General features: G+C 31.9%; 4 protein-coding genes across 9 annotated transcripts; 1 reads left to right on the top strand and 3 right to left on the bottom strand.

Annotated features, from left to right (window-relative positions):
• The first annotated feature begins 211 nt into the window (after nucleotides 1-211).
• LOC145974513 (ciliogenesis and planar polarity effector 2) lies at nucleotides 212-1,560 on the top strand. Its single transcript, XM_083104394.1, has 5 exons — nucleotides 212-424; nucleotides 541-649; nucleotides 718-983; nucleotides 1,076-1,212; nucleotides 1,290-1,560. The coding sequence occupies exons 2-5, from the start codon at nucleotides 553-555 to the stop codon at nucleotides 1,495-1,497; spliced, it is 708 nt and encodes a 235-aa protein (XP_082960520.1). The 5' UTR covers nucleotides 212-424; nucleotides 541-552; the 3' UTR covers nucleotides 1,498-1,560.
• On the bottom strand, nucleotides 1,316-2,559 carry Polz2 (DNA polymerase zeta subunit 2). The gene is made up of 4 exons (XM_083104395.1): nucleotides 2,390-2,559; nucleotides 1,973-2,270; nucleotides 1,595-1,896; nucleotides 1,316-1,436 (listed from the first exon to the last, which is right to left on the bottom strand). Exons 1-3 carry the CDS (start codon nucleotides 2,406-2,408, stop codon nucleotides 1,596-1,598), a joined length of 618 nt encoding a protein of 205 aa, XP_082960521.1. The 5' UTR covers nucleotides 2,409-2,559; the 3' UTR covers nucleotides 1,316-1,436; nucleotide 1,595.
• An 871-nt stretch (nucleotides 2,560-3,430) lies between these two features.
• Coq8 (ubiquinone biosynthesis protein COQ8, mitochondrial) lies at nucleotides 3,431-7,141 on the bottom strand. Of its 5 annotated transcripts, XM_083104391.1 has the most exons (13): nucleotides 6,932-7,141; nucleotides 6,428-6,621; nucleotides 5,826-6,350; nucleotides 5,525-5,744; nucleotides 5,338-5,462; nucleotides 5,172-5,256; nucleotides 4,985-5,100; nucleotides 4,729-4,891; nucleotides 4,454-4,656; nucleotides 4,223-4,375; nucleotides 4,051-4,151; nucleotides 3,802-3,979; nucleotides 3,431-3,521 (listed from the first exon to the last, which is right to left on the bottom strand). In XM_083104391.1, the coding sequence occupies exons 2-12, from the start codon at nucleotides 6,617-6,619 to the stop codon at nucleotides 3,805-3,807; spliced, it is 2,058 nt and encodes a 685-aa protein (XP_082960517.1). In that variant the 5' UTR covers nucleotides 6,620-6,621; nucleotides 6,932-7,141; the 3' UTR covers nucleotides 3,431-3,521; nucleotides 3,802-3,804. The 5 variants fall into 5 exon arrangements, with proteins under 5 accessions (XP_082960517.1, XP_082960515.1, XP_082960516.1 ...); XM_083104389.1 differs by lacking the exon at nucleotides 3,431-3,521 and having other exon boundaries at nucleotides 3,759-3,979; XM_083104390.1 differs by lacking the exons at nucleotides 3,431-3,521; nucleotides 6,932-7,141 and adding an exon at nucleotides 6,766-6,915 and having other exon boundaries at nucleotides 3,759-3,979.
• A 166-nt stretch (nucleotides 7,142-7,307) lies between these two features.
• Nucleotides 7,308-11,283, bottom strand: Herp (Homocysteine-induced endoplasmic reticulum protein). 2 transcript variants are annotated; one of them, XM_083104633.1, is made up of 4 exons: nucleotides 10,846-11,283; nucleotides 9,986-10,368; nucleotides 9,556-9,885; nucleotides 7,308-8,801 (listed from the first exon to the last, which is right to left on the bottom strand). In XM_083104633.1, exons 1-4 carry the CDS (start codon nucleotides 10,978-10,980, stop codon nucleotides 8,525-8,527), a joined length of 1,125 nt encoding a protein of 374 aa, XP_082960759.1. In that variant the 5' UTR covers nucleotides 10,981-11,283; the 3' UTR covers nucleotides 7,308-8,524. The 2 variants fall into 2 exon arrangements, with proteins under 2 accessions (XP_082960759.1, XP_082960760.1); XM_083104634.1 differs by lacking the exon at nucleotides 10,846-11,283 and adding an exon at nucleotides 10,695-10,839.
• Between the last annotated feature and the right edge of the window lie 1,817 nt (nucleotides 11,284-13,100).

The following is a 13,100-nucleotide window of genomic DNA, read 5'->3' as shown; positions in this document are numbered from 1 at the left end:
GCCGGCCGCGCGGCGCTGGCGGGGCGACGCCGCCCGCGCGGCCAATCGCGCCCGCCGTCTCATTCGCGAGCGAGCGCGGCGCGCGCGGCGATTGGCCGGCGCTAAGGCGGGACGCGCGCCCATTGGCTGGGCCGCGCGTCGCTCCTGCGAATTTCAAAGGGACGCACGGAGGCTTCTGCGGTTGGCGCGTGATTTTCCTTTGGTTTTCATTGTTTTTTTTTTTTTACGTTCGGCTCGCGTTAATTAATTTTGACGTTTTTTTTTCGCAGGGTTTTTTAAGAATCTTCTGTCAGAATATGGAGAGCGGAAAAGGAGGGAAAAATGTGCGCTCGCGAGAGGGATTTTTCACGTAGGTTTCCAATTGGTCGTTGCTTCACTTGGTTCTCGTAGAGGATCGATAGTCCATGCGCGGTCGATAATTTATGTAAGGATGTTTATCGATTTCATTGATTTTTTAAATAATGTAAAATTATACGAGTAACAATACATTTTATTACATATTGCGTCCCCGAGTACATCTAATTGCTTTTTATTCCGTAGTAAAGAGGAGAGATGAGTGCTATTAATATGAACTGGTTAGCTTCAGCGGAAGGAGAATCCCTGGTCCATCATTTCTATGTAAATTCTTCCAAAAAGAGAAGATTCTATGGTACTAGTTATACTTGATAAACGATAAAAAATGCATACTTGCTCTAAGGCTTGTTCTGCCTATTTCAGGCATTCTGGAGAGACCATCGTTACCCACCTCCATCGAGGAGGTCACTTACAAGATCTTTATGATAGGTAGATCTGGCGTGGGAAAGACCTCGGTGGTAGGAAAACTTGCAGGCACTTTGGAATCCAACAATTATACAGAAACCAATGGCATAAGAAAGACAAACGTTTTTTGGCCCGTAAAGATCTGGGATAAAGTTGTTCTGTTTAAGCTGCAATTTTGGGATACGTCAGAAAACAGTATAAAAAAATACAGTCATATTTTGTCAGTATGTAACAAAGCAATAACTTTTAAAATAATTATTTATACATATTTGATCAAAAAAAGTAATATGATATGGAAAAATTTTTTTTTTCTCAGGCATGCAAAGACAAAGTTGACGCAATGTGCTCTGTGTTTTCCTTTGATGATGCATCGAGCTTCAATGACATTCCATATTTGATGAATACAATGACTGCGACAAAAGAGAAACCAGCAAATATAGTGATTGGCACAAAGTGATATGCAGCTATGGCTTTATATCGTTTTATCTGTATAAAAATTTTGGATAATTTCATTCAAACATTTTTTTCAGGTTCAAACCTTGGTCAAGCTGTGTGATAGACGACGCGCAAATCAAGGAGTTTGAAGACAAATGGAAAGTTAAAGTCGTCAAAATTGATGCCAGCAAATCGTCGATAAGATCTGAGATGTTTGATTGCTCTTATCAATTGAACGCTATCTGTAACATTTTATGGAACAGAGATAAAGAGTTTATATCCAAACTGATGGGACAGTCGTGATAACTGCAAACAGATTGCAGACATTTTTCTATGTTTTATACGAAATAAAAATATAAAAAGAGACATGTAGATTAGTTGTGCAGATTTCTGCTTAAACCTTAGGTTTTATTTGTTGTGTCCTCAATCACATACATCTGTAAGTTTAAACAGTCAGTTTTAATATCTTTTAGCGGCAATAGATTTTTATTGATCATCTCGACTGCACCATCTTCAATAATCCATGGAAAATCTTCGCATTTTGGATTCTCACTTAAAATAATATGTGCAGTTTCATTTGTCTGAATTTCAACAGAGAATGTTGAACCATCAGGGAGAGGTTTTAAGTATGTGTTGCACATTGATAATTTTAAACAGATTGTCTTCAATGCTTCTTCTGTTTTTAGATAATATGGATCTTTCCTTAAAATGAAGAGATTAATATATAGCTAAAAAAATGAGGTTTATCAAGAAGACACTTCTCAATTGTTCAACATACTCTGTAAACTCTGCTTGCAGTTTAACGATATCAAAGACAAATTTCTCTATTGGTAGCTTGTTTTTGTTGTAGAAAGTAAGATTAATGGTTTTAACACTATTTTCATCCTCCTTTATCAATTCTCTGACTGCGTTTAATACATTTGACAGGTATTCATTCAATTCTGGATGTTCCGATACATAAACTGTAATTCCATATATTTTTCTCTTAACGAAAATTTCCTCAGGATAAATCTTTCGGAAATATAGTATGTGATTGAATGCCACTTCCAGAAATTCCAGGAGAATGTCAACGCCAACTATAATTAAATTTTTTTTATATCTTGACAAAATTGCACAAGACAAATACTTGTCAACTACAAATATTGCAGGTGTATTATTCAAAGCAGAGATATTATGGTTGATCACGAAAATGTACCTATCTTGTCCTGAGACATTTTACAATAATATTGAAGATAACTGTCACATACACATGTTGCATCTTGAAATTATCATGAAATTATATTTATGTACATAAGCATCTTTCATTCACGTGCGTGACACGAGCCATGTGTTTGCAAGCAGATCGGGTCTCTCGCGCATGCGCAGCACGCGCATATACAGGGTGTTTTCGAGTTATGAGGCTTGAAATAATTTCTTAATTTTTACATAAACCATAAAATATCTAGTAAAATATTCATTTTTCGATTATCTTACCGTAATACTTTTATGTACAAAATAATGAGAGGAATAAATTGATGTAAAGAAAACACCATAATTGTTTCGAAAAAAAACGTAATTGTTAATTGCAAATTACATATTTTTTCTTCGAAACAATTATGTGTTTTCTTTACACCAATTGATTCCTCTCATTATTTTGTACATAAAAGTATTAAGGTAAGATAATCGAAAAATGAATATTTTACTAGATATTTTATGGTTTATGTAAAATTAAGAGATTATTTCAAGCCTCGAAAAGTACTCAATGAAAAAAATATTTATTATAGTGTTTTGAAAAGCTCTCGAGGTAAGCTACAAGAGCTTTTTTTGGGAGGAGATTGCCCTGACACCCTGTATATAAATAATTTATTTAATATAGGCAAAAAGGTGAAATTTCCGATGAAAATTATTTAGAGAATTTCTCATAAAAATTTTTAGATTGTCCATAAAAATTCTAAAATTTTCTCAGGAAATTTTAAGATTTTTTATTGAACGAATTGATGATGAATTGACACACTTTTCAAAAATCTTTAGAAAAGGAATGAAGAGATTTCATAATATTTTTATTGTAAATGAATTTTTTATATATAAATGTTAAATATTCTGGTTTTTTATTCTACAAATTTTCTAAAATAACATTAAAAATCCTGATTAAATCTTATATTTCTTTAGAATTGTTCATAAATTTAAATTAAGACAAATTCTTAAAATTTTCTAGGAAATTGAGATTTTTTTTTTTACCAGAGTATAGCTTGTACATAAAATTTTCTTTTAAAAAATCGGTCAACCAACTGCACATCTTTTAGGAGGGGTTATAGGCAATATACCGCCGTAATTAATAATCATGTCATCTGTGTTTACAAGTATATATTATGAATTATTAAATTCTTTATTATTTATTAAAGTAAGAATTGTTCGTAATTTTATTAAAAAACATATATACACACAAGTGTATATAAATATATAAATATATATATATATATATTTATATACACTTGTGTGTATATGTTTTTTAATAAAATTGTATACATATATATATATATATATATATATATATATATGTATATCTACACACACTTGTAAAAATATCTAGGCATTTTATATGTATTTTGTTATAATATCAATACTAACATATCAATCAAACTTGTAATTAGCATAGATATCCCGAAACATATCGCGACATTTGATCCTGACTCCAAGTTTTGCGCATAACAAAAATATCCCTGATAATTTTCTGTGCAAACTATATATCTCCTCGGGAGGAGGACAAAGTCTGTGATGTATTATGGTTGGTACTAGAACCTGGATCCTGCATACATATGCAATTGTTACTTTATTGCCAGTTATTAATTGAAATATGGAAATGTGAGACACACATACTGTTTTGTCACATCTTGTCCTCCAAAATCATAATACTCATGATTATTGTCAAATATTTGTCCAAGGATCATGACTGCGTCCACGTGAGCATTTTCCATAATCTGCCAATATAAATTTTGTTTCATTTATATTTTAGAATATTATTAGATATTGTATCTGATTTATAAGATACCTTGGACTCGTATCCAGTAAGAAGTTTCATTTCTCGAGACAATTGTAGGACCTTATTGCGATTTCCCTCACTTGCAGCATTGATAATTTCTATGTATTTGTCCATAAATGCCTTTTCATACGTTCTGCATGCCCCAAAATCCAATAAAATTAACTGTAAAGATAAATTCATTAGAACATTCTTGATAAAAATTACAAAATTACAATTATATAATTATTTTGTACACAATACCTGTTTTGTATTAATATTGTAAAAGAAATTGGACCAATTTGGGTCAGTCTGCATAAATCGAAATTCGAATAATTCTTTTAGAATCAGACGCATAATCAGTTCGCTTATATGTTCTCTAATCTTAACATTCATATCTACACATTTATCAACAGGTATACCTTCTATCATCTCTGTCGTGAATACTTGCTTTGTAGAAAGATCATCTAGAAATTTAACAATGTATCTAAACCTCTAATATCTAGTTAATTATATTTTGTGTTATTTTTATTCAATACCTATTACTGTAGGCACATAATATTCTGGGTAAGGTATCATTAATTCCTTGTATTTTTTTGCACATTCTGCTTCTCTTATATAATCCACTTCCCACGCAAGTTCCCGTTTCGCAACTTCCACCACATTGTCTATAAACATTCCTTCTGGAAACATATTCCAAACCTGAAATACATAAATAATATTTGATATTTATAAGATAATGTTATTTAAATAATGATCTCATATATGATATCACGTTATTTGAAATATTTGTACCTTCATTATGCCTACTAAATTCTCAATATCACTTTGAATACCCGCAGCCACACCTGGATACTGAATCTTTATTGCTACATCTTGCTTATCCAATAATGTACCATGATGCACTTGCCCTAAAATACACCATATGATTATTAAAGAAACTTTAAATCGAAATTACATAAAGAAAAGAACGTTTATGTACCAATGGATGCTGCTGCAAATGGTTTCTCCTCAAAGAATGCCAATTTACTTCTCCAATCGTGTCCAAGTTCGCTACTTAAAACTTTCTAGAAATAATTTTAATAATCAATATTATATATAATGATAAATTTTTTTTTATATGTATCAACATCTACTATTATTTTTACCTCTACTTGCCATGTGGGCATAAAATCAGCACTTTGTCTGACTCTTTCGAAAACTTTCTGCAATTCGGGGCTTATAATAGTATTGTCTTGGATACTCAATATTTGGCCAATTTTTAAAGCTGCACCTGTAATTTTAATAAAATGAAATAATAATATCCTATATATGTGGCACTTTTGTAAATCTTACCTCTCACTTTACATAATGTCGAGACTATTCTCTCTGCATTAGCTTTAGTGAGGAACATGCTATCAATTGTATCCCCAACACTTTGCTCCTTCAAGCGTAATGTTCTCCGTGTATATTCTGCGACAGTGCCAATACCAAGACCAAGGCCCAGGGTACCAAAACTTACCATTCTTTGCAATCTTGTAGCAGGAACTTTTCTTTCTTTGGCAGTAGGTGATAACTATAATATAAATTAAGCGATAGGATATTCATAATTAAATATGAATAAATATGTGATTTAATTAAAAATTTTGATATTTACGAGTTGTTTTGGTTTAACTGATAATTTAGCCTTTGGCCTTTCCTTAGGCTCTGTTTGAATATTTACAGATTCTTTTTCAGGTGTATTAATTGCAGAGGATGAAATGGAGCTAGCAACTTTATTTTTAATATTTTTCTCGTGTTCCAATTCCAATTTCCTTAAAATTTCCTTATCTTTATCAGAGAGTTCTATTTGAGGTATCTCCTTATCCAAAGTGGCAATGGTCTCAATCTTTTCCTTTACCGTCATATATTTCCATGTTGTATTATTTTGTACATCTTGCGAAGACTTCTCAATTGTGAATTTGTTATCATCATATTTTGGCAAAGTGACATCTTTATCAAGAGGCAATTCTTTTGGATCTTTTGCAGCATTATATATATGCAATTTCGCCTTCTTGATAGTATAATCATCACTTTTCATGTTTAAGCTTTGACTAGCTATTATCTTAACATATTGTCTAACACCTTTTTCAACCATACTCATACGCTCAGTTATTTCTTTAAAATCCTTTGCTCCTTGTTCCTGTGCAAAACAAACATTACAAGAGATTTTAATAAAACATAAAAGATTGAGACGTTGCTTTTATTCAAGGGACTTACAGAGAGCTTACTTGGATCTATGTCACTCAGTCTTTTTCTTACAGCTTGCATGTACTTTTCAGGTAAATTCTTTAAACTGGAATGTGTGATTTTGTGCTTGATCGCATCCTCCTGATGTTTTATCAGAGCATTTGTGACACTCTGTGCCCCCTTAAGTACACCAAGTAAATCAGAAACTCTCGACCGAGGCATTTCTGTGAAATAACGATGAACTTTTTCACATTATAATACAACATATACTTTTGACAATCGAAAAAACATGAAATGATGAAACGTCTGTGTAATCATTTTCAATTTTGAAATTAAAAGTTTGTTACTGTCTTTTAATTTCTGCTCACTTAAAGGTCCTAAATAGCCATCCTCTAATTTTTTCAATTTATTTTGTGGACCTAATTGTCGACTCAATATACCGTACTATTTCACAAGTAACTTGATTTGTACTTTTGACAATGTCATACATAATAATATTATAATAATTAGAAAAAAATAGCATAAATATCTCACTTTCTCCTTTTGTTGTGAAACAACAAAACAGCTGAACGGTTGAAAGAGGATTAACGTAATTCTGTAGAAATTGTTTTTATAAAATTAAATAACAAAAATTCAGTATTTCAAAATACGATATATATTATACCAATATAAAAATAATTTCTATAAATAAAGCGGTAATTTCTCGCACACCATGCATATACTTTCTGTTCCCTGTTACGTCACGTACACGTGTCGCATGCGCATGCGCCTTCATGCCAGCGCGGTAAATATAAAATCCACTCCTTTAACTAACAAGTTTCACTTTTTTGTTATTAATTAATATTTAATTACGTAATAAACATCCGTCATAATTTGATCGTCGAAATAAACAACACATGACTAAACGAGACAAATTTCAAAAATTCTTTTATTTGCTTACATACATTTTTATTTTCATCCGCACCTTTTATTTATATATATATATATTATAAATCATTTATATGTATATATACTCTTTTTATTCATATATATATACATATATATAAATTATTTATATATCCATAAAACTATTTAGGAAAATTACAGAAATTTTACTAAATATCTTCGCCATGTATAATGTATATGTATATATATATATATATATATACATATATATATGTTGTATGTCAAATAATAATTATACATATAATTACTATTTTTATATACAATAATTAAATATATAACTATTACTTTATGCATAATTATATATTAATTATATAATAATGTACTAAAATTATATATTAAAATAACAATTTTATATATATATGAATACAGTGCGACACGTTTTACAAGGATATCACACTGAATATATTTACGACCGCATTAAACATCACAGAAATTATATAAATCGCGTAATATAATATTATTGCTGTATAAGAAAATTTTCCCGAAGCAAATTAAACATACTGTTATTACTCTTTCATCGTTTATACAAGCTCTACGCAAAAATCATGTTTCCTTAAATTTATATAGGCACACATACTCATACATACACATGCGCGCGTGCACATACCACGCACACAATTTATATCTCGTTGTTCTTTAAATTACTCTACAAACATAAAAAATGTTCTTTATACATTAAACTCTAATAGCTTTGGGATGGCGATTCTAACAATCTTCTTCCGAAGAAAAGTTAGCATTAATATGTATAGATGTAACGTGACTGTGTTAGTTTTTCTCGTGAACTCTATCGTCGAATTCAATCGAGATACATATATATAATCTTTACACGCGATATTGGAAATTGAGTTTCGCGATAAGTGTCTCCCATCTTAAGCGTATGTCCATTATTAACATACATATGAACATTTACATATACTATTAGATTCAGATATAAAAATGGGTACTGTAAAACTGATCAGACTTTCATAGGAATACATGTATCAAATCTCACATTTTTGCAAGCATTTCTGATTTTATAGATTGTATGATACTACTTACACCATTTGATAAAGTTCATTACGCTCTCTGATCTTTATGCCACGTTTTTGTTCTGTTTGTGTATATATATATATATATATTTTTTTTTTTGTAAATATAGAGGAAAAAAATTCGATTTTATAACAGTATGAGTCCCAGGTGAGATTAAATGACATTCGGCTGATCCGGGATAAGCGAGGCGAAAAATGAACTAAAGAAGGTCCAAGTAAAGGCGAGTGCGCCTGGCCGTTGCTCCTCGTTCTCCTCGTTGGCATTTGTCCGTGCTTCCGGTTGTGGAGTTGGCATTTGAGGATTTTGTTGCTGTGGCACAGCTTGTGGGCCCATCACTTCGTTTTGCAACACTTGATTGTTGTTGTCTACACGAGCGTTGTTGTTCTCACCTAGTAATATTGGTTGTACCCTGAAGAAACCACCCTGATATCTGTAATACACAGAAGTGTTACTTTATATTATATACAAACAATATACAGGGTGTCTGAGACCATACACCCCTTTTCTTTCAAAAACTAAGCATTTTTGAGAAAAATGTTTTAGACAAAAATTGTATAGTTTTGAGGGGAACATAAGATGGTGTCATTGGTTACACCCTCAATTGTCGTTTGAAGGTCACGTAAAGGTCACTTTCAATTTCTTAAATGGGACTCCCTACTTTTCATTGCATATTCTTGTAACTTATCTCAAGAGCTTTCCAAAACATTATAATTAAATATTTTTTCATTAAGTACTTTTCGAGTCATAAGGATTGAAATAATTTCTTAATTTTACATAAACCATAAAATATCTAGTAAAATATTCATTTTTTGATTATCTGACTTTAATACTTTTATGCACAAAATAATGAGAGGAATCAATTGGTGTAAAGAAAACACATAATTGTTCCTAAGAAAAAATATGTAATTTGTAATTAACAATTACATATTTTTTCTTAAAAACAACTGTTCCCCTGAAAACCATACAATTTTTGTCTAAAAGTACAGTTTTTCTCAAAAATGCTTAGTTTTTGAAAGAAAAGGGGTGTACGGGTGATCTCAAACACCCTGTATAATATTCAGAAAAGTTTGAAAAAAAAATTAGAGAATAGAAAAATGTATATGTATAAGAGTATGATGAAATTATTGTAGAAATAGTAGAATATTAAATAATATATTATATATTAAATAATATATTATACTCACAGATATATTGCAAATCCCAAAAATGTAACAATGAGAAACCGGAGAGGAGACGAGTAGAAGTACACTATACCGAATAAAAGAATGATTCTGGACAACGTATAGAAGAAATCCAACCAATCGCGATTAAATGCAGCGTCCTCAGGCACGTCGTTATTTCCCGCATTGATCTCCGGCGCGTCTTGCGCTACTGGTTGGGCAGCCTGTTCGTCAACGACATTGTTGTTATTGTTACTCGCGTATGTATGTTGAGGTGTATTGTCATTGCTGTTAATGTTCATCTGTTGCAGGTACGGAATACTGGCTTGTAATTGTACGCCTTGTGCTGCCATGCTGTAAGAAGAAAAAACGAATAGATTGCGTCTTATTTATGCAATTTCTACAACTCTTTTACAACAGTTTCCATAGAAGAAGAAGAAGAAGATGCACTTACAGTTGCATATACTGCGTGAAATAATGCGTGTATGCCTGTTGCATCCAGGCCAATTGTTGACTATTTCGAGGATCAAAGTACTGTTGAGGCAGATACATTTGAGACTGGGGTGCAGTCGCATTAGCATTTTCATGATTCTGATTTTGAACACTGGTGCTCCTGATATGACTGTTTCTCATCGAGGATGTTGTATCTGTATTTTTCTCAATCGTCAGATTCTGATTCGATGTTGGTTTAGCGGTGTATATTTTCTGCGGTGTACAAACCAGGTGAACGGTATACGCCTGATCTTCTAAACCATCGCGCTGTCTCAGAATATCCTTCAATTGTGCAGAGTCATTTAACAGTTGACCCGAATAGATTAACTTCTGATGCGAACTTTCCTATACAAACAACAACAATTCAAAATTAGTTATTAAATAAAATCTAATGCATTAATATACGATACATGATATAAATTATGATATATTAATAATGATAATAAAATTTATAAGCCAGTTAAAAGAATTATAGAAATTTTCTTGGTTTAAAAGGATTAAAAAAAATGATTTCATAATTAATTATAATTAGTTCCTGGTACCGTGACATATCTAACATATTAATGAACTGGGTTGTAGATGGTAAAAATTGATGATATTTCGAGAAAGATAACATATCTTTCCACGTCGTCGAGAAACGTGATAAATATATTTCCATAACATTATTTTACCTTCGAATGAAGGGAATCATGATGCAGATGTAAGACTCTATAAAATGTAACGCTAATAAGAGTCCTGTTCTTTCTACTTTTTTTAGGGGAAATTGGGAGAAACGTCACGCTGCTTTCACCGGGCGGAGACATCTTCGCACGAACGACTTACTGGTTTGCTGGGATAGACCTCGGACAGGTACTCCTTCAGGCGGCCAATGGTCCAGCCGAGATCGCACCTGACCACTTGGTCCTTGATCTGTTGATTCGGCGCCTTTATGATGAGATTAACGGCGGCTTCTGCCATTCTTTCGGCGCGTCAGAGCCAGTCCGAGGTCAGCTGTTGGCGGAGCGGACAACAGTGATTGATGGTGATCCTTGCCCTCGTCGTTGCCGTTGCTCGACGCTCGATTTATCCTTCTCCGTCGTTCGTTGGAGAGGCGGAGAGCCGTTCAATTTAACGGGAAGAAAGTTGCTTCGTGCGCGCAATTCTTAGTTTCTTTTTTTTTTTTTTTCAGCAAATTATATCGTCCCCAACAACAGTAGTATGTACGACAAAAACGTCACCTGATATCGCTCAAACACAACTGTGTACACACACGTCCGCGATGTGGGATTGTGTGGAATCGCACACTGTGGCGATCGCCCATTGGTCCGAGATTACGCGCGCTCATCTCGAAAATTATGCCGAGTTTCCATGAAATCGGAATCGAATTTTTCGGATAGTCCCGAAAAGCACGAAGCTCCCAAGATAGTGTCCATACAGCACAGATTATTGCAGCAATATTATTAATATTGTTGTAACATTGCAACAATGTTACAATAATATTAATAATATTGTTGCAATATTGCAGCAATATTATTAATATTATTGTAACATTGCAGCAACATTGCAATATTACCGCAATATTGCAACAATATTATTAGTATTGTTGTAACATTGCAGCAATATTGCAACAATATTATTAATATTATTGTAACATTGCAGCAACATTGCAATATTTCCGCAATATTGCAACAATATTATTAGTATTGTTGTAACATTGCAGCAATATTGCAACAATATTATTAATATTATTGTAACATTGTAGCAACATTGCAATATTTCCGCAATATTGCAACAATATTATTAATATTGTTGTAACATTGCAGCAATATTGCAACAATATTATTAATATTATTGTAACATTGTAGCAACATTGCAATATTTCCGCAATATTGCAACAATATTATTAATATTGTTGTAACATTGCAGCAATATTGCAACAATATTATTAATATTATTGTAACATTGCAGCAACATTGCAATATTGCCGCAATATTGCAACAATATTATTAGTATTGTTGTAAACATTGCAGTAATATTGCAACAATATTATTAATATTATTGTAACATTGCAGCAACATTGCAATATTTCCGCAATATTGCAACAATATTATTAGTATTGTTGTAAACATTGCAGCAATATTGCAACAATATTATTAATATTATTGTAACATTGCAGCAACATTGCAATATTGCCGCAATATTGCAACAATATTATTAGTATTGTTGTAAACATTGCAGCAATATTGCAGCAATATTATTAACATTGTTATAACATTGCAGCAACATTGCAATATTGCTGCAATTTTCTGTGCTGTATGGAAACTGTATTATTTAAAATTAAATTAAAATATTATTATAATAAAAATTAAATTATTATAAAACATTATTATAAAATTAAATTATAATATTATTATTATTAAATTATTATTCCCAGCAAACACCAAAAATAACATTTATATAATTGTTAGTTGTAATTTCCCACTCAACAATATTGCATGTTACATGTTATGCAACAGTTACATAACATGTAACAATTATATTGCCGGGTTATTAATTAAAATTAAATTCAATTATTATTATTTAAAAATATAATCATATTAAATTATTGTTAAATCATTCATAAATTTTTTCTTGACTACTATCTTGAAACTTTTTTTGAACAGTGTTTTGAGAAGGGTTACCGAAGCGAATTTTTTGCGTTCAATCAGAAAATCAACAAGGATAGAGATCCTTATGATTGTTGGTGTTTATGATTCGATTTGAAAAATTTTGAATATGATTGGTTTCTACTTTTAGATCCGGCCAATCAGCGTCGAATGACATCGGAAAATCTTGTATGTTGCGAATGGTCTGATTTAATCGCTCCGGAATAGTTTACTAGACGTCATTGACCAATCACAGCCAGTCTTCTGAAGAATACAATGGTTACATTCCTCGGAAGAATGTCTGTGATTGGTCAATGATGTTTAGTAAACTATTCTAGAGCGATTAAACCCGACCATTCGCAACATTACTAGATTCTGATGTTATTCGACGCTGATTGGCCGGATCTAAAAGTAGCAACCAATCATATTCGATTGCCACTTAGCGTTTGAGTC

The sequence above is a fragment of the Camponotus vicinus genome, unplaced genomic scaffold, assembly GCF_025532165.1.
Source record: "Camponotus vicinus isolate PSW18456_S1 unplaced genomic scaffold, iyCamVici1.0 SCAF_7, whole genome shotgun sequence".
In the NCBI taxonomy this organism is placed as follows: Eukaryota; Metazoa; Arthropoda; class Insecta; order Hymenoptera; family Formicidae; genus Camponotus; species Camponotus vicinus.
This window is presented reverse-complemented; position numbering and strand designations above follow the sequence as displayed.

Bases quoted from the DNA above. Each gene is read 5' to 3' on its own strand.
- Coq8 (XM_083104391.1), bottom strand. From the start codon at position 6,619: ATGCCTCGGTCGAGAGTTTCTGATTTACTTGGTGTACTTAAGGGGGCA. The intron at 4,657-4,728 runs GTATTGAATAAA...TTAAATTTCTAG, and splicing joins TTATGTGCCTACAGTAATAG to ATGATCTTTCTACAAAGCAA. The intron at 4,376-4,453 runs GTATTGTGTACA...TTATCTTTACAG, and splicing joins ACAATATTAATACAAAACAG to TTAATTTTATTGGATTTTGG.
- Herp (XM_083104633.1), bottom strand. From the start codon at position 10,980: ATGGCAGAAGCCGCCGTTAATCTCATCATAAAGGCGCCGAATCAACAG. The intron at 9,886-9,985 runs GTAAGTGCATCT...TTCTTCTTACAG, and splicing joins TTCACGCAGTATATGCAACT to CATGGCAGCACAAGGCGTAC. The intron at 8,802-9,555 runs GTGAGTATAATA...TGTGTATTACAG, and splicing joins TTGGGATTTGCAATATATCT to ATATCAGGGTGGTTTCTTCA.
- LOC145974513 (XM_083104394.1), top strand. From the start codon at position 553: ATGAGTGCTATTAATATGAACTGGTTAGCTTCAGCGGAAGGAGAATCC. The intron at 650-717 runs GTACTAGTTATA...TGCCTATTTCAG, and splicing joins CAAAAAGAGAAGATTCTATG to GCATTCTGGAGAGACCATCG. The intron at 984-1,075 runs GTATGTAACAAA...TTTTTTTCTCAG, and splicing joins AATACAGTCATATTTTGTCA to GCATGCAAAGACAAAGTTGA.
- Polz2 (XM_083104395.1), bottom strand. The intron at 1,897-1,972 runs GTATGTTGAACA...CTTCATTTTAAG, and splicing joins CTGCAAGCAGAGTTTACAGA to GAAAGATCCATATTATCTAA.